The 21,299-nt window shown below is 42.5% G+C and overlaps 1 protein-coding gene across 1 annotated transcript in view; it reads right to left on the bottom strand.

Moving 5' to 3' along the window:
- LOC104272427 (lipoxygenase homology domain-containing protein 1-like) overlaps positions 1–21,299 on the bottom strand; it is a gene marked incomplete at both ends in the record, with an annotated part of 65,769 nt that overhangs the window by 29,561 nt on the left and 14,909 nt on the right. The window contains 10 exons of the mRNA XM_009867414.1: positions 511–615; positions 1,879–2,027; positions 2,968–3,101; positions 4,354–4,508; positions 5,031–5,322; positions 7,477–7,637; positions 8,452–8,644; positions 9,146–9,342; positions 10,166–10,242; positions 17,011–17,171. Of these exons, the coding sequence (XP_009865716.1) occupies positions 511–615; positions 1,879–2,027; positions 2,968–3,101; positions 4,354–4,508; positions 5,031–5,322; positions 7,477–7,637; positions 8,452–8,644; positions 9,146–9,342; positions 10,166–10,242; positions 17,011–17,171 (1,624 nt within the window). The remainder of the gene's footprint in view (positions 1–510; positions 616–1,878; positions 2,028–2,967; positions 3,102–4,353; positions 4,509–5,030; positions 5,323–7,476; positions 7,638–8,451; positions 8,645–9,145; positions 9,343–10,165; positions 10,243–17,010; positions 17,172–21,299) is intronic.

Below are 21,299 nucleotides of genomic sequence, written 5' to 3'. Positions count from 1 at the left end.
GGTGGTGCTGTGCTGTGTCCACAGCTAAAGAAACTGGTTCTACTCGTCAGCTCCTGCCACTCAGACAGGCATCTGAGTCTCTGCACAAACAGCTCGACTGCTTCCAAGAGGATTTGCTCCTCAGCTGATTAAATACTTCTGGGCCACTCGAAGAGGCAGAGGAGAGCTGGGTTTCAGGAGCGTGCTGATTCATCGCTGAGGAAAGCAAATCAGTCACCGCATTCACCACTCAGAAACGTACTCCCAGTCAACTGTGCTGTTTCTATAATTGAAATTAAAGCCTTTAGATCAGCAGCTGGTGCAAATCAGCATTGCAAAGCTCTGCAGTGATCTGCAGCAGCTGGTGGTGTGCTCTCAGTTAACGATGACGTGCCTGGAGACAGGAAGAGCTTGAAGTTGTACTAAAAAGGGGTGAGGAGTGGGTATCAAGGGAACAAAAGGAAACCATGACCTGTCTTTTCAGGTATCCAGTGGTGAGGAGTTATCCTGTTCTACCATGTGAAGTCATACCTGTATCGTCTTTACTTCCATAGAGAGTGATGAAGACATTGGCATCTGTCCCAGCGTTCTTCTTGTCCCCAGTTTTCACTTTCACAGTGTATGTTGTTGATTTAGCTGTCAGATAAAATATCTTAATTTAAGAGCGTGAAGTCTGAGCAGGTATTTACTTTTCATTGCATATGTGTGATTCGTTAGGGTTTGGGTTTTTTGACCTATTGCAACCGTTTTGTAATCTCTAATTCCTTTTTTATGCTATGGTAGCTCCTGGGGTGAGCTAGTTTATCTGGTTGCAGAGTCTTCTACTGCTTCAGTCATTCAGTACATTGTCTGCACATCTACAGATAAGAAATGTGCTCAGGCCTTCTCATTCGCTTCCTAGGAATCTCTAAAGCTCCTAAAATCTGTCTCTGCCTATACTATTTCATTAAAAACCCCACATCCGCCCCTTTATTCTATTAACACCAAATAATATGCATGCAGATAACACATACCAGAAGGTATGTGAGCTTTGACATACACAGTTCATATTCGTGAACATACTCTTCACAATAGCATCATTAGGGAGGTTTCTATCACACCATCATCTAACAAGTGCAGCAAACTCACAAAAAATGTGGAAAAGTCTAATATAGTCTTCACTTTGCTGCAATAACCTACTCAAGACTTCCACATTCAGACACGTTTCCAAGGTGCTGCTCAGCCAGAAGGTCTTCCTCAACCAAAGAGATATCCAATTTTTGGAAATTTGTTGGCTATACAATTTGCAGAAATTATTAATGTATTCAAAAGCATCCAAGGGGGGAAGTTTAAGAACTTTCACTGGCAATGAAGTCAATGGAAGTACTGGGCACTCAGCATCAAGCCCAGGAGTATGTAATTGCTCTATAGTTACTGTGCAAAATTATGTATAAAAAGGTACAGCAGTTATGTCAGAGGACAACGGACACAAGCAGCAAGGTGGAAAGTGAGACAGATTTAGGTCCCTTCCCATTCTCTGGTCATGTTTGCTCTCTTCTGTTTCATGTTGAAATGTTTAACCATTCCAGCACGTGATGTGGAATGACCAGGATTTATGCCTTAGATATGAGTAATGAATGTGTGTTTCAGTTGAGAGATTATGGCTGAGCATATTACCCATCCTCCTAATTTTCTCACTTTGGGTCCAACTCTGCAAGATGATTAAATCACCTAAAAATGAGGAATGTCCACTCCTCATTGGCTGACACTTTCTTAGCACTTCATTTACACCTGAACACTTCACGGTGGAGCAGAATTACTCACAACCCAGTGAATGCTAATCGTTAATGCCCTTAGCAGTGCTAATAACTTGGTTCCTTTTCAACCCCACACTGGAAGAAATACAAGGCTAACATAAACCTTTCTGTTCCAGGCCCAGCGTTGCAAGAGACTGGCCATCATTTCCCGAATCTTTCTTTACAAATGCTTCATCCACTGGGACCAGCTCCCTGACAATCTGACCGTCATCTTCCTCAACTGCTAACCACCGCTGGCATGGAAAATAATACCTATAAGAATGACAGCAGTACCCAGCACTTACACAGGACTTCACAGGCTTTAATAACATAAACAAGCACAGATCAGAGGCTACTTAGAAAACAAAACAAAAAACAAGATTACTGAAAGCTGAACAATACATCTGTTTCCATCCTTGATCTCTGGCATTGCTTGTGGGTTCTAAATCCATAAATAGGTTAGTGAGTACTTAGTGGAAAATGCTGTTTCTGAGCTGTTAGCCCCATATGATTAATTCCTTTTAGTTTTCAGTCCCAGGAAAAAAAAAAAGTTAAATAACTCAAGGGAAACTCTGGTTTCCCAAGCATTTAACGCTTATCCAGACTGGACCCATCCTGAGGTCCTTACGAGCACTCCCACCCACCAGAGTACTGTGCAACTTCTGAACATGCCACTTCAAGTGTGTGACTTAAACATGTGAGCTTCTGGTTCAAAAGCAAGTGAGCACTTCAGGTTTCTACTGGCTTAGGCTTTGCTCATCCAGCTGTCTGTGAAAACCAAGGGAATTTGCTTGGATTATGACTTGTTTTGGGTCCAGGTCTTTGTAGTAGGTGCAAAACACAAACGAAATATGAGGTCAGGGACTTCCAGAGTGAAGCCCAGAAACAAAACGCATGAGCATAGCTTGCTCTGCAAGGGTACCTCTTCAGGAGAAAGAGAAAGAATGAGGTTTCCTTCCAAACACTGCTGGTTCCTGAGCTGCAGAGTTGCTGGGACAGCTAAACACCACACAGAGGTATGCCAGGGTGGCACCAAGCTCAGTATAACAACACAATTCTCACAAGCCTCATAAAGGATGCCTGTTGGCTGTGAGTTGGTGAGGAGGTACCATGATGCCTTTCTGCACCTCCTCTGCCTCCCCACAGTTCTGCAGGCTCCTGAGAATGTGTCCCATTTTCTAACAGGATGAAAAGGGTGCAACAGGCTGCTCACGTGGTGCTCTCCTTGAGGTCAACAATCTCTACCCTCTCCAGGAACCAGCTTGGGCTAGCACCAGAGTTATCGTGGCGGATCCGCAGCTTCTTCAGCTCACCCAGGTCAATGGCTTTGATGGTGAACACATCGACCTGCACAAGAGGTAAGAGGCAAAAAGACCGTGTTTCCCAGAAAGGAGGGAAGGCAGACAGTAAATGTCCAAGGTTAATCTTTTTTCCCATCAAAAAAAGAGGTGTTTCTGGGTCCACCTTGTATTTTTGGGGTGGATGTACTAAAATAACGACAGAGCTCTGAGCTCTCCCACTAAGACTCATGCTTGACTCCTACAAGATAGTAAAAGACATGGAGCTGCACAACCCTTCACTCCTTTCTTTACCTCTTCTCCACTTCAAGTTCATTTATGTTTAACTTATTTGTCCTGAATCTCATTCTTTCCAGGTTGAATCTGGAACTGGACACAAACGTATTGGCTCCGTGAAAACTCCTTTGTGCACCTTCATGTGCTTTATTTCAAATCACACATCTTCTTCTTTTTGTCATTTACTACAACCAAGACGTTCATTTATTAGCTGTATTAGTGTGACAGGATGGTCCTCATTACCATAATACCCTAAATATCTTAATGTGATTAATTCGCTGGTAGACTTTGGGTTTCTACTCCCAAGAGAAAACAGCACTATATTTGCAGCTTGGAGCTCTTCCCACTGAATGAAGAACCATGTGCAGGTTGCAGTTTCACCAGTGCCAAGCTCATAAATCACAGCTAACAGCTTATTTCACAACCTTAGAATCTTTTTTGGCTTTTTTTTTTCCATAATTTTTTGTCATTCAAAATTATTCCTTGAACAATTCCTAGCTATAATAGTAGATTGTTAATTGTCCATAAACATTTTTATGGCAAATATTCAATCTACAAGAGATGTTGCTTAATTGGATTTGATTCTAATGTAGTTATAACACAACATGTAATACTACTTTTATTCCCTGACTCATTGAGTAGAACATTTAGACTCGCATTTGCAATCTAAATACTGATATACCTGAGCCGCCTCACAAATGCTCTCCAGTACTGATTTAAAGTTTGTGGTTTTCAAGTATTCTTGGCAGGAAATATTATTACCATAATCCTTACAGGAAACAGATGCAAAAGGTGGCTCCGATATAGAATTGGTGTTCGGCTTATTATTCAAATGAATTTCCCCTGGAAAATGTTTTCAGGCATTTTCCTTAAAATAAAATATTTAAGAAATAAAACGCATCTGAGCTTTAAGCTGAAAGAAGCCAAGCCTTGCAGAGAAGAGACTGTAACGAATGGCCAGCGTGACGACTGAGAGAGCCTTGCCAGCCTTCTGCTCACCTGGGTGAGTTGAGTTCAAGCATTACCTGGCCCTTTTCAAACTTGTTGAGATTATTCGACCTTTTCAGCTGGCGCTCACCCGTGTCTCCTCTTCCTACGCCATAGATGCTCAGGAAGACATTAGCATCTGTCCCAGCCCCCCACACATTCCCAGTGAGAACGTGGACTTCGTACGTATTCTCTGCAAGGAAAAATTGCAAAGGCAGATCAGGAGGACCCCAGAAGCAGCCATATTTCATCAGGTCTGCAGCACACTGTGAAAGCGTGTAGCCCAAAAATACCAGCACAAATGGCTATAGGGAAGACTTTTTCCAGAGTTTGTTTGCATCTTAAAACATGAGCAGCTCCATCTTTCTCCAGCCCTTGTTATTAACCACGTAGTCACAGCTTGCTGACCTTCCAGTCCTACTGGTGGCTGTAGGGGTGGGACTTGTAACCTAAGTGCTCCAGACGAGCGTTGGAGAATCCTACACAAGACCCTTGGGATACTCTCATTTCAGGCTGCCTCTCCCATCCTCTACCCCAGTTTAACCACTGTCCTCTTCCTCCCCAGAGCTGATCAACCAAACCACTGATGCTGCAGGCCTGGGGCTGTGGCATGGCTGTGGGCCATCAATGGTCCAGCAAAGCACCGCAGTGTGATTATATTATCCTTCATGCAACTGCTCTATCCACACACATGCTCATTCCCTCTGATATTTACCCTCCAGGGCAGATTCTTCATCAGGAATCAGCTCCACCACAAGCTCCTTATCTCCTTCATCTTTAGCCAGCCAGCGGTGTGCCACAAATGTATAGACATCCATTACTTCTTCCACCTTGGTCTCCTCTTCTTCCTCCTCTTCAGACTTCTTTTTCTTCTTTTTATCAGACTCCTTCATCTTCGTGGAGAGCCGCTTCAGTGTGACACTCTCCAGGAACCAGCCATCCCCAATGCCTTTCCCATCATGGCCTATTCGAATCTTATAAATCTTGCCAACATCTGCAGCCTCTCTCTGCCACCAAGGGAAAGTCAGCACCCAGGAGGATATAAGATATCTTAGCTTCATAAAGTGCATTCTTAAAAATGAGAAGCATCACCTTTATCATTCAAAACATCTAAGCAAGGATAAGATCATTTTTTAATGCAAGTTTATCTTTACTTTTTCCTTCCTATTTTATTTTTTCATAGTTTGTATCACCAAATCTCATCTGAACAGTCTGAACTGAAGACATTCAGAATAGCCATGATGAGAATTGGAGCTGAATCCATAATTACCAGGCTTCTTACTTCACCACTGCTCTACCCACCAACACTGTCTCTATGATGACATTGAAGATGAACATGCCAAAATATCATACCATTCTTTTAGAGATTACCAGTGTCTGAGGTCTTCTTAAAATTAATAATAAGATACATTTAACACTTAGCACGAGACATGAACCACGTGAGAAACTATGGTTTAGCAAATAGGAAATAAATTTGGGCTTATATAACTTGATCCATGGGATTAGGCTGCCCTTCTTTCTTTCTCAACTGGAAAATTAGAAAAGTGTCTTCTCACTTTGCTAGTGAAGATACAGTCATTAGTGACCACAATGCATCACTGACAGAAGGCTGTATCAGAAAGACTTCCATCTCTCTAGTCAATACAACAGATACCAAAGCTTATTGTTTTATGTTATTTGTCTGGATTACTACCTAACAAAGTTGGACAGAAGGTTTTCCTCCACAACAACCGATGATTTATTTCTGATGATTGCTCATGCTCTTAGGCAATGTTCACATTATGAAACTTGCAAACACTTGCTTCGGGCTGAAATCTGGCAACTTGGCATATAAGGTTTCAGTCTAGAAGCAATTTTTCTACAGTAGATTAAAACAAAATCAATTGCACACAAGATGCTTATCAGAAAACTAAAATTGATCTGGCTGTACTAGCATAAATAATGTGTCTTTCCTTACACCTCCTTACCCCTAGACTTGCTATAATCATCCTACATTCCGTGTCTATTACTGTTGGCAATTCCTATTAGCCTGTAGCTCACAGAATCTTATTCTTGCCCATATCCTTCCGTAAATATTCATATAATGAAAGAGATAGAGGATCTGGCCATTTAATGCTTCAGAGCTTCTGCTCTGTGTGCTCATAAAAAAACCTCAGACAATGGGCAGAACTTTAAATTCCAGCAATAAACATCTGAGAGAGGATATAAGCATGGCTATGTAAACAGAACAGTATACATATGGCTTTATTATAAACCTGATATTGGCTAACAGCTTTTGCTCATAAATTTTGGAAAGCTTATTTCCTTTAAAAGAAGAACGGCCTAATCTTAAAATTATAGAGAGTCTTTAAAAAGCAAGCATTTATAAGGTGCTAGTCATCTTAAATCTCAAAGAACTCATTAAAAATGGATAAACATTGCTAAGTCCATTCTATAAAGCAAGAGACTGAGACAGAAAGAGATGAACGATCTCAAAAATACCTGCCATGAAATTGTGGTACCCTGTGGGTAAAGGCACCTCCATCTGGCCAGTGACAATGGGGAGGATGCCCCAATCTTGTCAACTCCGCAGTTTCCACGATTAGATACAAGTAAGTGCTTAACTGTAATGAGATGGATCCCTCCTCTCTGGGACTGCAAATTCCCAAGGAGACCTAGGCCTCACTGTGCTGAGCCTTGTGCTGCGAACACATGCAACGGAAGTGCCTTAAGTCCTGCTTCCATCTGGACTCTGCTCTTTACTGTCCAGATGTTGGTGTCTCCAGAGGTTACCTCAATGCAAAAGGATGTGACTCTGACATGCCCCAACAGCACATCCTGTCCTTGCTCTAACCCCATATCAAGACATGAACTGAGATGATTCCTTTCCTCTAGACTTCGGTTTGTCTGGACAGAAAACCCAAGCAGGCAAGCGGGAAAAGGACAGCAGTTCAACATAGCCGGGTCCTGCTTAGGACAGGGTGTCGTCCTCAGCCTCCTCAGCCCAGGACCTCTTACTGGAAATTAAAACCCTCCTGAAAACATCGGTAGAGGACATCAGATACCAACAGACCTGGCAATTTTGTTAAGTGAATTCTTTTACACAATCAGGCCAATTCCTGTTGATGTCTTAGTTGGTCATTTGTTTCTCCTCACAGGAGCGGTAACGACTGCCTTCATACCTTGAAGATATCTGTGGCTCCACGTTCAAAGTTGTTCGATCTGTTTTCCAAGGTAATGAGTTCCGTTTTGCCAGTCTCGCCGTAAATCTGCATGAAGACTTTGGCATTGGTGCCTGCAGCCCGCACATCTCCAGTAACAACAGACACCTCATAGTTTATCACTAGTCCAAAAATAAAGCAATTAAATCAGCAGAGATATTCCTGAGGGCTCAGGTTCCAAATTAAATTACCTTCTCTTAACAAACAGCCACGCAGCTGACCATTTGCTCTTATCCAAACCAAATGTGAGATAACACAACTCTTCACTGAGGGCTAACAATAGTTTTCCTTTTGCAAGTATTAAGCCAGTGTGAGAGGTGTGCAAAATAGAGCCTTAAAATGGAATTTCATTTCAGTATTAACTATAGAGTGGTTAAATTATCTGCTTAATATAATGCAAGGGAGGGAGTTAGCCAAATACAGCATAGCATCCTTTCTCAGTATCCCAAGGCAAATTTTAACCACAACCTTACAAGAAAATACTACTATAAAAATCAAATAGACAGTAGCGATTTGCTCCTTATTTACCAAAGAGCCTCCCTCTTCTAGGCATTGGGGTAATACAGGAAGGACGGGACGTGAGCTGGGGCAGGACAGGAGCAACGGGGTGGGTAAATGTGAAAAAAGCAGAAACCACTGATATTGTAATGAAGGAAGCACAGTGCCTTGTGCTGTGTTACACTGCCCAGGACATAAATTTTTCATATAATCTCAGGAAACGGAGGTGGAAATCTCTCTAATGTTTTCCCAACTGTTTTAGAAAACAAAACAGGAGACGAATAATTTACTTTTCTCATGAACATAAGTTCTTTGAGACAGGGACCTTTTTGGTTTTCATGTCTAAGCTGGCCCTTAAGAATGATAGTAGTACAAATTTAGACCTAGCTATTAAAAAAAAAAAAAAATGCACACATTTCTCAATGTGTTTTATCTCACATTTCTCAATAGGCACAATCTCACTTGGGTAGACCTCCACCTCCACCCTGCCATCAGCTTCATCTTTGTCAAGCCATCGGTTGCAGGGGAACATGTACTGCCTTCCCTGGACTGGAACCGTGATCTGGACACTGGCCAGGAACCAGCCAGATCGGAGACCCACGTTATCGTGTCCAATCAGTATTCGGTTGATCTTTAAAAAAGCACAAAAAAACCCAGAGGGCAGAAAAAAACACTCAACACAACAGAATTTACATAGTACATAAAAATCTCCTTCTCCTGGTACTGTATTCTTCTACCATGTTCATGTAAATAATTTATGTATGTGTATAATACTAAACTTAAAGCAGTCTTCACCAGCCATCACGTACGTTAGATTGTTGAAGCAATAGAATCATATAATAGTTTGGGTTGGAATGGACCTTTAAATGTCATCTAATCCAACCCCTCAGCAGTGAGCAGGGACATCTCCCACTAGATCAGGTTGCTCAGAGCCCCCTTCATCCTGACGTGGAATGTTTCCAGCCACCTCTCTGGGAAACCTGTTCCAAAAAATCAGTCAATTCAAAATCTATTTCTTAATATCCAATGTAAAGGTTGGAGATTCTTACATCACATCGAATGCCGAGGGTTATACTGATTCTGCATTCAGATGCTTGCACTAGGTACAGAGCCACCTGCAATAAATTCTTACCTTCCCAATATCCATCATATCTAGAGTAAACTCATCCACTCGACCACGTTCAAAATAATTGCCTAGATCATTATCAGAGACTAAGAGAGCCTCTTTGCTGGAGTCTGCTTTTTCACCGTAGAGTTTGATGAAAACTTTGGAGTCTGAGCTGGCACCAGGGATATCTCCTGTCTTCACGCTGATATGATAACTGACATCTAAAGGGAGGATCCATGTACAAAACAGAGACATGTGAGTAGCATTTCCAATGCTCAGCCAGGCTTCAAACAGTTATAGGGGAGGGGAGTGGGGTCCAGCTACAGAAACAGAAAGGACTTTGCTTCTCCATTCAGGCATCCAGCATCTTATGGCCACACTCAATAAGCTGTCACACTTTGGAGTTATTCACCAAAACATAAGAGATGTAGCAGTTACACAAATAAGCAGAAAAAAATCCTGTAGTCCTCCCTCTCATCAAGCCCTAAAAATGAGCTTAGGCAAGTGAAGTGATTTCATTTTTTTATACTTACAATTTAATTCAATAGCTTTGGCATTTTGTCTAAAACAAAACAAAAAGCACCTCAACATGATCTCTCTAAGCAGTGTTTTTTAAAGAAAATTGTGGTATTGGAGCCCTGGTTTTCTCGTAATCTTTTTGGTGATTTTCCTCTGGGAACAAAATGTTATTTGATAGAATTTAATCTACTGAAGCAGTGACAATTCAAAATCTTTCAGAGAAAGCTAGACAGGAAAACAGTTCTTAAAAAAATTATGACATTAAAAATCAAAGTTTCTTTCTACATATACAATGTTGCAACTACTCTCTCTTATGCAAATTAATCTCATTCATAAACTAGGATTTAAGGGTCAGAGGCATTTACCCTGGAGTGACCTACTGCAGCTTCGCACATAAGAATGGCAAAAAAAAGCCCAGTAGATTTACTATGAACTGACATGAATTATTAAGGAGAAGAAAACAAGTCAATTAATGCATACACAGCTCAAGCCCAGATGTTCTTTTTTTTTGCAAGCTAAACTCACTTTTTAGCATTGGTGACTCCCCAGCAGGCACCAGTTCCCGGACAATCTGACCATCATCCTCATTTTTGTCAAGCCATCTGGTTTACAAACAGAAGTAAGTTATCTCTGAATAATTAGGAACTGTTAGACCTATCAAAAGCTGGGCTCACACAGTAAGAATCCACACTGTAGGCAAAAGGCTCTGTATCTCTGTCAAGTTTGCAAGAGTTTGACCAGACCCTGCAGCAGTCACACTTTGAACCTCCATTTTTCCAAGAAGAGAGATCATGAGAGCAGATAAACATCTGCTCTGGTGTCCATCTGTCTGGAAAGACAAACGTCACAGTTTTTCCTGTAAATGAGCAGTCTCTTGACAGCATTGACCCCCATTGACCAGAAATACTGTCAGCTTTTATTACTAGCCACCTTGATTATAAACTTTATAGCATTTAAGTTACTAAAAATGATCCTTTTAAAATTTTTTTTTAGTTTGTTTACTCTGATTTATCATCGTGTTTCCCATCCTTGCAGGTAAGTATATAACCCCTTTTTCTCCACCAGGAAGGATGGAGAATTATGCTGTTCCCATTTTCAGGGCTGGGTAAGCAGAAGAAGCTGGAACCAGCAAAAGGAAGGATTTCTTTTTTTTCTCAACATTAATCTAATGACACAACTAGACTAATTCAGAGGAAAAGCTGGGCACAAAACAAAATGTAGCATGATCTCAAGGGGAAAAAAACTTGTAAGGAAAATGGAAAGGAAAGCACTGCTCATCGAGTCACCTTCTCAGCTGCTCCTTCAACCTCAGGGATGAAGGAATTAGAATCCCAACCCCATCACACTCCATATAGCAACCACTGTACAACCACAGCCAGGGTCATGGCAAAAGTTTCTCACTTTCCACTTCGAACCCAGGCTGTGGCAGCACTGAGAATAGTCATGTAAGCTTCTGCTCAGGGTCAGCTTTCCTGCTTGCAGCACACTGGGGCCATTTCAGGCCCTGAGCAGTTCCCAGAAAGCCCATTGGTCCCGGGTACACATCTGTCTGCATTTAAAACCATGGCTTAAAATCCGCAAGGGTGAACACAGGACAAGTGAGCAAGCTCTGGCATGTCACGCAAATTGCTATAACAACACCCAGAACTATAAAGACGAAAAACAAGTGCCCATAAACTGTTTCCTTTTAGAAGTGGCTGTGTAAGCTATGTGAGTGACACCAGACCTGGCTCTGCATGCCCACAGGCAGAACAGATGTGCTGCAAGATTCTTGCCACATCACAGCCATGTGCGTGCTCTGTGACTGACCCTCACACCAGAAGGGAGGGGAGCTCACTTTCCCTTTAAGTTTCTGCTTCCGATTTTACCAACAAGCCAGCACCCAGGGAAACCAGCAAATGACCTTCATAACTAGGCTTTGGGGACGTGAACAAAAACCAGTGACTGCTGGATCCAACCTATGGTATCTCTCTGGTAATAAACCAGCACAGCTTATGTTCATGACCAGATGGACTTACCAGGTGACCAAGAAGAAGCCAGATATTTTAGAAGACTAAAGATAACAGGTCTCCACTTCATTGATCTGAAGGAAGGTTAGCTTTTGTCTTGTATCCCTTCCCACACATGAGAAAACAATAAGCTCAAAGAAACCATGTAAAAAAAAGAGCACCAGGAAAAAAATCCAAACATGAGATAGATTCAACTGGTCCTAGAAGCAAAGCCCCCATGCAAAAGAGGTGCATACAGTCCCACCACACAGACACACATCTCCACTCCCAGCTTCCCTACAAGCCTGGGCGGGATATTGGGTAAGCAGTCTACCCTGTATTCTTCCCTTTCCCTCTGTAAAGCAGATGGGCCATGTGCAGGTGGCTTGAAAGGGGCTAAAAGCTAAGGGGTTAGGCATGAAGGTGATGAGCATGTGAACAAGTAATGATCACATGAACACCATGTGAGGGCATCAGGCGCAGTATTGTGCCTCAGTGGAGGCTGAGAGGTGCAGTGGGGATAGAGGAGCAGAAAGATCTGTGAAGACCATGAAACTGATGTCAAGAATTGAGCAAGGGTAGAATGCACGGAGGGCAGAAGAGGATCTTGCTAAGACATAATGTTGTCTTAAGAAAGGAAGCCTTTATTGATATTTTGGGGTTGCGGGATTTTTTTTTTTTTACCTGTTTCAACTGGTCCTTTAATACCTTTGTATCATGTAGTTCTTGATGTTGGCTCAGGATTCACATCCTTGGACAGGTATCCGATGTCTAGGGGATCACATCATCCCAAAAGTCAAGATGCTTCTGTGTACATGGATATTAACCAGTAGGACCCCCCAAATTCACGCCTGAACTCCACCACCCAGGGACCATTGAAATCAGTAAGGCCCTCAGGAAGGCAGAAGCTCACAAGGCAAACACACTTCTGCTCTCCTGCTGCTGGTTTTTCTGTCACTCAAGCTGCTGTTTCTGTTGCTGGTGTACATGCTGTTGTTTTCTGTCACCTTCATCATTGATGATGCTTTAGGGAAATGTGGGATGGATCTGGGCAAATCACGTCTGCACCAAGGTGGCAGGATGGAAACATAGCCCACTAGAAACAGATTTCTGCACTGCATGGCAGATGCTAACTGCCTCAGTGGTGAGGACAGATAAGAAAAGTGAATCAAAAGGGGGATACACTCTTGGATAAAGATATTCCCTCCACCAATGTTGCTAGATACTGATGGCAAGAGAAGGAGTATGTCTTGGACTGGATGAAGAAAAGGCTTATCAGCAGAAGTGGCTTATTTTGTTTCAGCTAAGACAATAGCCAGAAGTGGCAGAAGCACTATTTTCTCAGAAACAAAACTTTAGTGACAGAGGAAGTATTTGGATGAGGAATGCTACTGTTTTCCTTCCCTTCAGCTGCAATATCCTAATTTTACTTCAACGTAATTCCAATAGTGTGTCACTGAGTGGCAGATTGCATCCAGGGGCTTATAGCCTTACACTGAACACAAATGGATCAACACATTATAAACACATCAAGCTGCAGAAAATAGAATTTTTCAGTATAGTTCCATCACATTCCTAGTAAAAAAGGCTTGCCAATATCTTTTTTTATTTTATCAGAGTTTCCATATGATTTTGGTTCATGTCATTCACACTCCACTATGGATTTTGCAAGGGCGTAGTTGTGTCCCATATCACAGATATCTGTATCACAAGTATGGCAGACACAATCATGACATGAAAGCCACTTAAGAGAGAATTTCTAGAAGATCAGAGTCAGGGAAGCACTGGAAAAAAAATGGTATGACATCATATGTAGCATTTGAAATCCAGAAGAAAGCAGCCTGTGTGCAATTAGAATGATTAGCACATCCGTTAGTTTCAGAGATATGTATGTATTTGTGTGTGTCTTCAAATACAACCTATATATATATATATATAAATACATGTAAAGTAGATAGGAATCTTCATCTATTTCTAGCCATCAAAAGGAGGTTTCTCTGGATCCTTTGTATACTGAACACATTTGGCATTTGATTGAGCAAATGTTTCTTCACAGGAGTCTCCTAGTGCATCATTCTATTCATGATCTGTCTCTTGTTCTTCAGATAATTAATGATGTTCCCTTATGCTTGTGCTGGAGAGAAATTAGGATGACACAGTCCATATGCTTAGAAAAAAATTTAATGAAGTATCATTGAAGATTTTGGTGGAGCTGTAATGGTTTACAGCATATAAAATTCTACCCTACCTCGAACTCACGACTTTGCTGGATTGAAAATTCACTTCTGTCTGGGATATAAATATTATTCTAAAATAGATTATTTTAGAGAATGTCAGCTAGTCCGTTCCTGGACTTCCACACAGCTTTGGAAAGAAAACAAAATCTGAAGACTCACTTCTGTGCTTCAAAAAGTCTTGACTCCACCTCTGGGCCAAAAGACAAACTCTTCCATTTTGAACTTTCTAGTGGTATTCACAGTTACAATACCTAAACCATGTAAGGTATTATAAAGTATAAATTGCTCAGTTGTGCCACTGAATGATTGTGTTCTGTCCCTAAAAGGATGGATATTGTAATTTCATGTCCTCATAAGGCAGGAATAACACTGCAACACGTTCAGGAGATGTACTAGTGATTCTGCGTTTGTTTCTTGCAAGCACAGATCAAATGACCATTTTAAAAATTACTGACTCTAAGCAGAGCTACCAGCCATTCCCTTTGCAGCCAACTGTTTTAAGATTTGAAAGCATAGGCCTGGGAGTCATTATTTCTCAGTGCTCTTCCTGAATCTGACACAAATTCATGATTAATCCACTTAAGTTCTCAGTATGTCTGCTGACGCTCTTGTACAAAAAAGACAGTTCTTCTCATAGAGCTCTTGTAACTATTAGGTAAAGATGTTCCTACAGAATCATAAAAAAGCTTTCAAAGTGACAGACAAAACATAGTTGTGTCTACAAATATATAAATAATGAGAACAGAGTCTTCAGTGAGTTATTTACAATGAAGATTTATAAGAATATCCTACCACATTAGTAATAGTGGAAGATGGTTGGCCAGCTCTCTGCCATAGTATCTGCTCCCAGAGGTAAGAAACCTGTGGAGCTTTCTGCACAAATGAGACGTGTTTCTGCTGGGAGGCATTTTGTCCTCTAGCTCTCCCACAGTAGCAGCTAAGCAGCAGAAATGGAGTAGCTTTCAGTAAGGACACAGCAGCGGGAGTTGTTTTCTCCATGCAATTGTGCTGTGTAGAAAAGTGGAAGTTAATCAGGTCTTGGGGATGAAGGCAATGAGAACATCAGCATGTCCACTGGCTGGCCACAGACTGGCCAAGCAGAAACAGAAGCTATCCTGGTGTCCCCTGGATGGAGTCTTTAACTAACCTTTCTTGTATTGGCTCACTAAGAAAGGCCACTCTTCTTGGCCAAGTCTTCTTCAACATCTTGGCTCTGAAGAAGCAGGTGAAGCAAGCCTCTCTGAGCAGCTGCCAAAGCAGCGAGGACGTAAGCTGTCCTTGGCCTACAGGACTGGAGGGGAACATCCAAATACTGCAGGTCATGGAGATGTTTATCCCTCACATGGAGGATGCAGTGGGTGAGCACCTTCTCCCTCAGATATCTCCAGACTCCATGACGACACCCGTATACTGCGATGATGCCCCAGTCTCTTGAGAGACACAGGCACCAAAGATAGAGAGAGGGAGCAGCTGTCCCTGTGTTTGGAGGTGATCAGTCATGTTACCTACTCAATCTGAGAGGAAGAGATAATGCTGGCACAAGGACAGCAAATAAAGCTGCATAAACAACACTGATATCATTTGGAAAAAGAGACATTAAAAAAGGTAAGAAGAGTGGAATTCCATCACTTTTGACCTGAAACCTGAATGCACCCTGGGAATATTTTTGGGATAAGCTTTTGGAGTTTCTTTCTGCCTCCTTCTTCTGTCCCTGGCCTGAGGGGAATGCCCTGTGGACTCTGATGCTTCTGTTCCACAGGTGTCAAGCTAAGGGGAAGGGGCTCATGGCTCCCAAAAGAGGGAAAACACCCAGTCAAACACTCAAGTAAGGAAACAATTCAAAAGGACATCTTTAAAATGAGCCAGCTGCAGTTAGACACAGAAATGTCCCTGAGGAGTCTAAGCGAAACAGCTCGTCATGTGGACACTTCATGTCCAAGCAGAAACCTGTCTAGCTTGCTTGCTTAACTCCGTAAAACATATGGTTGTTAAATACGCGTCAAAAGGCAGCAATGACAACATGGTGGCTGGTTCTTTGAAACGGGAGGGACTGGCTTGCTTTTCACAACCGGGATGACATTGCATCTGCTGCTGCCTCCCATCTCCCCAGTGAGATTGCCCTCTGATGTGATGTGGCTTTAGCAAGGCAGAGAGGCCAGGGATGGCTCCTGTTCTGTATTTGTTTGACTCCCTTCATTATAGCAGAGTTCTTCCTGATTTATAGTGACAAGAGACAAGTAACCAGCTTAGAGATTTCACCTTTGTTTGCAATTTAAAAATAATTGCCTTTGCGTTTTACAATTCCACTTATCCCTCACGAGATGACTTTTTAGAACAGGCACTTGATGTTGTTAAGCAGAGCTCAGTGAGCTGCCATCCTATAGGGTGGACATCCTGAGAAGGGGAGTGGGGCTCTACACGACACTGAACTACGCTGCCATTAGTCTCTAATGTTTTCACCCAGTTCTCTCTAGTTTGTGCTGCAATATTGAGGCAGACCCTAGTTAGTGCCAGGACAGATGGTGCATCTCATTCCCTGTGGGTAGCCTCAGAACAGCACATTTCTTTTGGCCACTTGGTTGTCTAGGAAAGAGAAGAATACATTTATAACTCACCCGCAGGGGTGAGTAAGTAAGCCCTCTGCTCTGCCGCTATCCCTGTCTGTGTAATATGCATTTCCATTCATGCAAGGAGCTCTCAAGATGGCAGCATAGCAATTTTGCGTTCTCCCAACACAAAAATAGCATCCCATTGCTCCTGGAAAGATGGGATGTGTATGCAAGAGACCACATGCAATAAAAACTAGCAGATTGCAGAGCATGTTTCTGCAACGGGCAATTGCAGTGAGACTGGATGTGGCACTGGAAGGTTGCATTTTGCCTTTTGGAATTTCTCTGTACTACTGAGCTAATTTGCTGAGAAGTTCACAATTCAGATTGCTGTTCATTTGGTAAGGGGATTTAACCGTATCTTAAACCTCCCAATCCACACTCTTTGCTTTCAGGCTTAGCAGAAATAAACGAAAGGCTAAATAAAAAGGATTAAAGACAGGCTCAGAAAATTCCAGCCTTGGAACAACAACTGTGCTCTCCAAAGTCTCGCAAATGCATAGATGGAGGCATAATTTTACAAGCATTTCCAGTACCTGTAGCAGGGGAATTCCACAGCCTCACTCTCTGGCTGTCCTTCTTCCCTCACTATCACTTTAGCAAGGTACCAGCCACTGCTTCCTCCTTTGCCATCATGCCCTATCCTCACCCTCCTCACCTGCTTCAGCGTTACTGCTTCAACGAAGAATTCATCAGCCTTTGAGAAGAAGAAGAAAAGGGTAAGGTGATATTTCCCCTTAAAAATCATACAAATTTATTGTTGCAATCCAACCAACATCATCGGCGTACTGCAAGATAATTCTTCGCAAGATGAAGGAGAAAGTACGAATTAATTTACCAAAGAATGAGAGCTTGAATATTTGTGGTAGATGTATAACATTGGATTTGCAAATATATGATCTGCCAGCATTTTAAATCTCTCATGTCATTGCATGCCCTCCACAACTGCAAAAAAAAAGAGAAGTAATTTGATTGTTAAGAAGTTCATAGAGACAGGGAGGAAATCCAGGTTCAAACCCCTGCTCAGATATCAGCTTTGTGGGAAATCCGGGGCAGGTCACTGTCAGAAAAAATCCACAGAGGTTTTTAGAAGTACAGTTCAATTCCTGTGATAGCACATACCCAGCTAGCTCCCAGAGAGAGTGGTGGCAAGGCAGTATTTATTTAAATATTTTAATTTCTTAAAACCATCTTAATTTTTCTGTCATTCAGGACTCCAAATTGGCTTTTAAAATAAAGACAACTAAACATATTACCACTGTTCTAAGTGTTAATAATGGGCTTACACACATTAACAAATGTTATTTACATCCTCAAAACTATTGAATTGGGGATTTAAGGTATTCAAACCTCACTGAGTCAGTCTAAGTCAATGAAATATAATTCATTAGGCCTGATGTTCATCTTACTTATTAACGGCTGATATAAATTAATGAGTAACTAACTGGAACCGCAGTCAGGCAAACACCTAATTTAGAGGCATCGTTAAATTTTACCTTCAATACAGGCTGTTAGTTTGCATCTGCGAGCAAAGTTTTCAAGTTAAATTGTTAATCAAGGTACTATTGGTTTAAGTGGCTGTAGATTAGAGACTGTAGTGACTTAGCTACATTTCTTTTTAACAGGGTATCTGAGTTAATTGGTGTAGAAATATTCACTCAGTCTCTTGATTATACGAGCTCTAAGCTTGTCAGGATCAATCCTTAAACAGCTTTTAATTCATTTACTAGGTTTCATCTCCTTGTGCCGAGAGAGCAGTTTTCCATTAACAGGTTCCAGTTTGGTTTGTATCATCTGGATACTATTAATCACATGAACGGATTTCCAAAATTTTTTATTTTTTTTTATTCCGCTTCACGGAGGTCACCCTATAACTCAGTATGGGGAGTGAAAAATTAGAACAGTCACAGTCTGTGTTTAAAATTTTTATATCTTCTGTGAACCAAATGTCTTTCTTTGGAACTACACTGAAACAGCCTTCAAACTGCCACCATAACATGATTTACTTTGCTACCATTTTGGCAAAACTAGACTTTGCCAAATGACAAAATGCTGTACTTTACAGCATGGACTTACCTTTTAAAAATAACCAAAAAAAAGTGATAAAGTAAGTGCACTCATAAAAAGTATGATGCTTGCAATGGCCATATCTGCAAATCTTTATGAGCAGAAAGAACTTTCACACTACGTAAACACCACATACTTCCACGGGTCTCATGAGCACAATAAAACCTTGATGAAAGTTCTTTTAAAGTCTAAACAACTCAATGTTTTCAGTTAAGAGTTTGAAAATCTAGATGCTGAAAGGCAAACCCAATGTGTTAATGCATATTTCAGTTTTGAAAATGTGACTCCTTTTATCATTTTCTTTATATTCCAAATCTTCAGCCAAACAGTGACACAAAAGGTGGGATATCTGCACGGTTCTGTGATCAGATTCTCAAAGTCTCCTCCAGGAAACACTGATTACATTTTACCATTCTAAGGTGGACACTAGAGATCCAAGATGTGTCTCATAGTTGAATAAATATTAATTACGTTGACCCCATAGATCAGATCAGCACACTGTTTACTTGTTTATGCTGCAAGGGCTTTAACTACAGATCGACCTCTTCCTTATCTCCACCTTTCAGGAGGACAAGCTCTGTCTTCAGTTCGGGCCATTTCCACCCCGCTACAGGCAGGACACAGGTTTATATTCAAGAATCACTACTTCCAAGCTCAAGGTCTGTGCATCCCAACAGGTAGGAACTCAAGAAAGAGCCCCAGGAGAACTTCACAGTTAACCAGGGAACTGGTTTGCTGAGCAAACTCAAGTGGAAGAAGAGAGTCTGCAGATCATGGAAGGAGGGCTGGCCACTTGGGTGGAATATAAAAGGTGGTCAGAGGAGGTAGGGAGGCAACTAGGAAAGCTAAGGCCTCCTTAAAATTAAACCTGGCAAGGGAGGACAAGGACAACAGAAAGGGCTTCTTCAAATACACTGCCGAGAAAACTAACACCAGAGGCAATGTAGGCCCTCTGGTGGATGCGGTGGGTGCCCTGGCAACTGAGGATCCAGAGAAGGCAGAGTTATCAAATGCCTTCTTTACCTCTGTCTGTAATGTTGGAGACTGCCCTCAGGAGCCCCAGTCCCCTGAGGCCCCGGAGGAAATCAGGATTTGCTTTAGTTGATGAGGACCGGGTTAGGGATCAGTCAGGCAATCTGAACATCCATAAATCTATGGGCCCTGATAGGAGGCACTCACAGGTGCTGAGGGAGCTGGCAGAAGTCATTGCTAGGCCACTCCCCATCATCTTTGGTAAGTCATGGGCAACAGGAGAGGTGCCTGAGCACTGGAGGAAAGAAGAAGTCTTCAAAACAGGCAAGAAGAACCCAGGTAACTACAATCCAGTCAGCCTCAACTCCATCTGCGGAAAAGTGGTGGAATAATTTATCCTCAGCGCTGTCTCTGGGCATATCAATGGTAAGAGGGTCATTAGGAGCAGTCAGCATGGCTTTGCCAAGGGGAAGCCATGTTTGACCAACCTGACAGCCTTTTATGAAGACATAATCAGGTGGAGAGATGATGGCCTTGCAGTGGACGTGGTCTATCTGGGTTTCAGTGAAGCATTTGACACCATCTCCCACAGCATCCTCGTAGCTAAACTGAGGAAGTGTGGTCTGAGTGATCGGGTAGTGAGGTGGCTTGTGACCTCATTGAAGGCAAGAAGTCAGAGAGTTGTGGTCAATGGGGCAGAGTCTAGTTGGAGGCCTGTATCTAGTAGAGTCCTTCAGGGGTCAGTACTGGGACTAGAACTATTCAATATATTCATCAATGACCTGGATGTGGGATTAGAGAGCACTGTCAGCAAGTTTGCTGATGACGCAAAACTGGGAGGAGTGGTTGACACACCAGAAGGCTGTGCTGCCAGACCTAGCAGGATGGAGAGTTGGGTCAGGAGAAATGTTATGAAATACGACAAAGGCAAGTGTAGAGTCTTGCACCTGGGAAAGAACAACTCCATGTGCCGGTATAGGCTGGGGACTGACCTGCTGGAGAGTGGTGCAGGGGAAAGGGACCTGGTGGACAGCAGGATGGCCATGAGCCAGCAGTGTGCCCTCGTGGCCAAGAAGGCCAATGGCTTCCTGGGGTGTGTTAGAAGGGGAGTAGCTGGTAGGTCAGAGAGGTTCTCCTGCCCCTCTGCTCTGCCCTCGTGAGGCCACATCTGGAATAATATGCCCAGTTCTGGGCCTCTCAGCTCCAGAGAGACAGGGAACTGCTGGAGAGAGTCCAGCGCAGTCACAGGGATGATGGAGGGAGTGGAACGCCTCTCTTATGAGGGAAGACTGAAGGAGCTGTGTCTCTTGAGCTTGGAGAAGAGGAGGCTGAGGGGGGACCTCATCCATGTAAATATGTCAAGGGGGAGTGTCAGGAGGATGGAGCCAGGCTCTTCTCAGGGATGTCCAATGATAGGACAAGGGATAGTGGGTACAAGCTGAAGCATAGAAGGTTCCACCAAAACCTTAGGAAAAACTTTTTCCCTGTGAGGGTGACAGAGCCTGGCACAGGCTGCCCGGGGAGGTTGTGGAGTCTCCTTCTCTGGAGACTTTCACACCCCACCTGGACACATTCCTGGGTGACCTGCTGTAGGTGATCCTGCTCTGGCAGGGGGGCTGGACTAGATGATCTTTCAACTTCTAACATTCTGTGCTTCTGTGATTCTGTGACTCAAAAACATGTTCAAAACTAGACTGAAAATAAGACAAAAAAATTGAGTGTGCAGCATGGTTGAGGGGAAACTGGAGGAAGTATAAAGGAAAAACACTAGGCTTTAAGTTCAGAC

The sequence above is a fragment of the Apaloderma vittatum genome, unplaced genomic scaffold, assembly GCF_000703405.1.
Source record: "Apaloderma vittatum isolate BGI_N311 unplaced genomic scaffold, ASM70340v1 scaffold6114, whole genome shotgun sequence".
Classification (NCBI taxonomy): domain Eukaryota; kingdom Metazoa; phylum Chordata; class Aves; order Trogoniformes; family Trogonidae; genus Apaloderma; species Apaloderma vittatum.
This window is presented reverse-complemented; position numbering and strand designations above follow the sequence as displayed.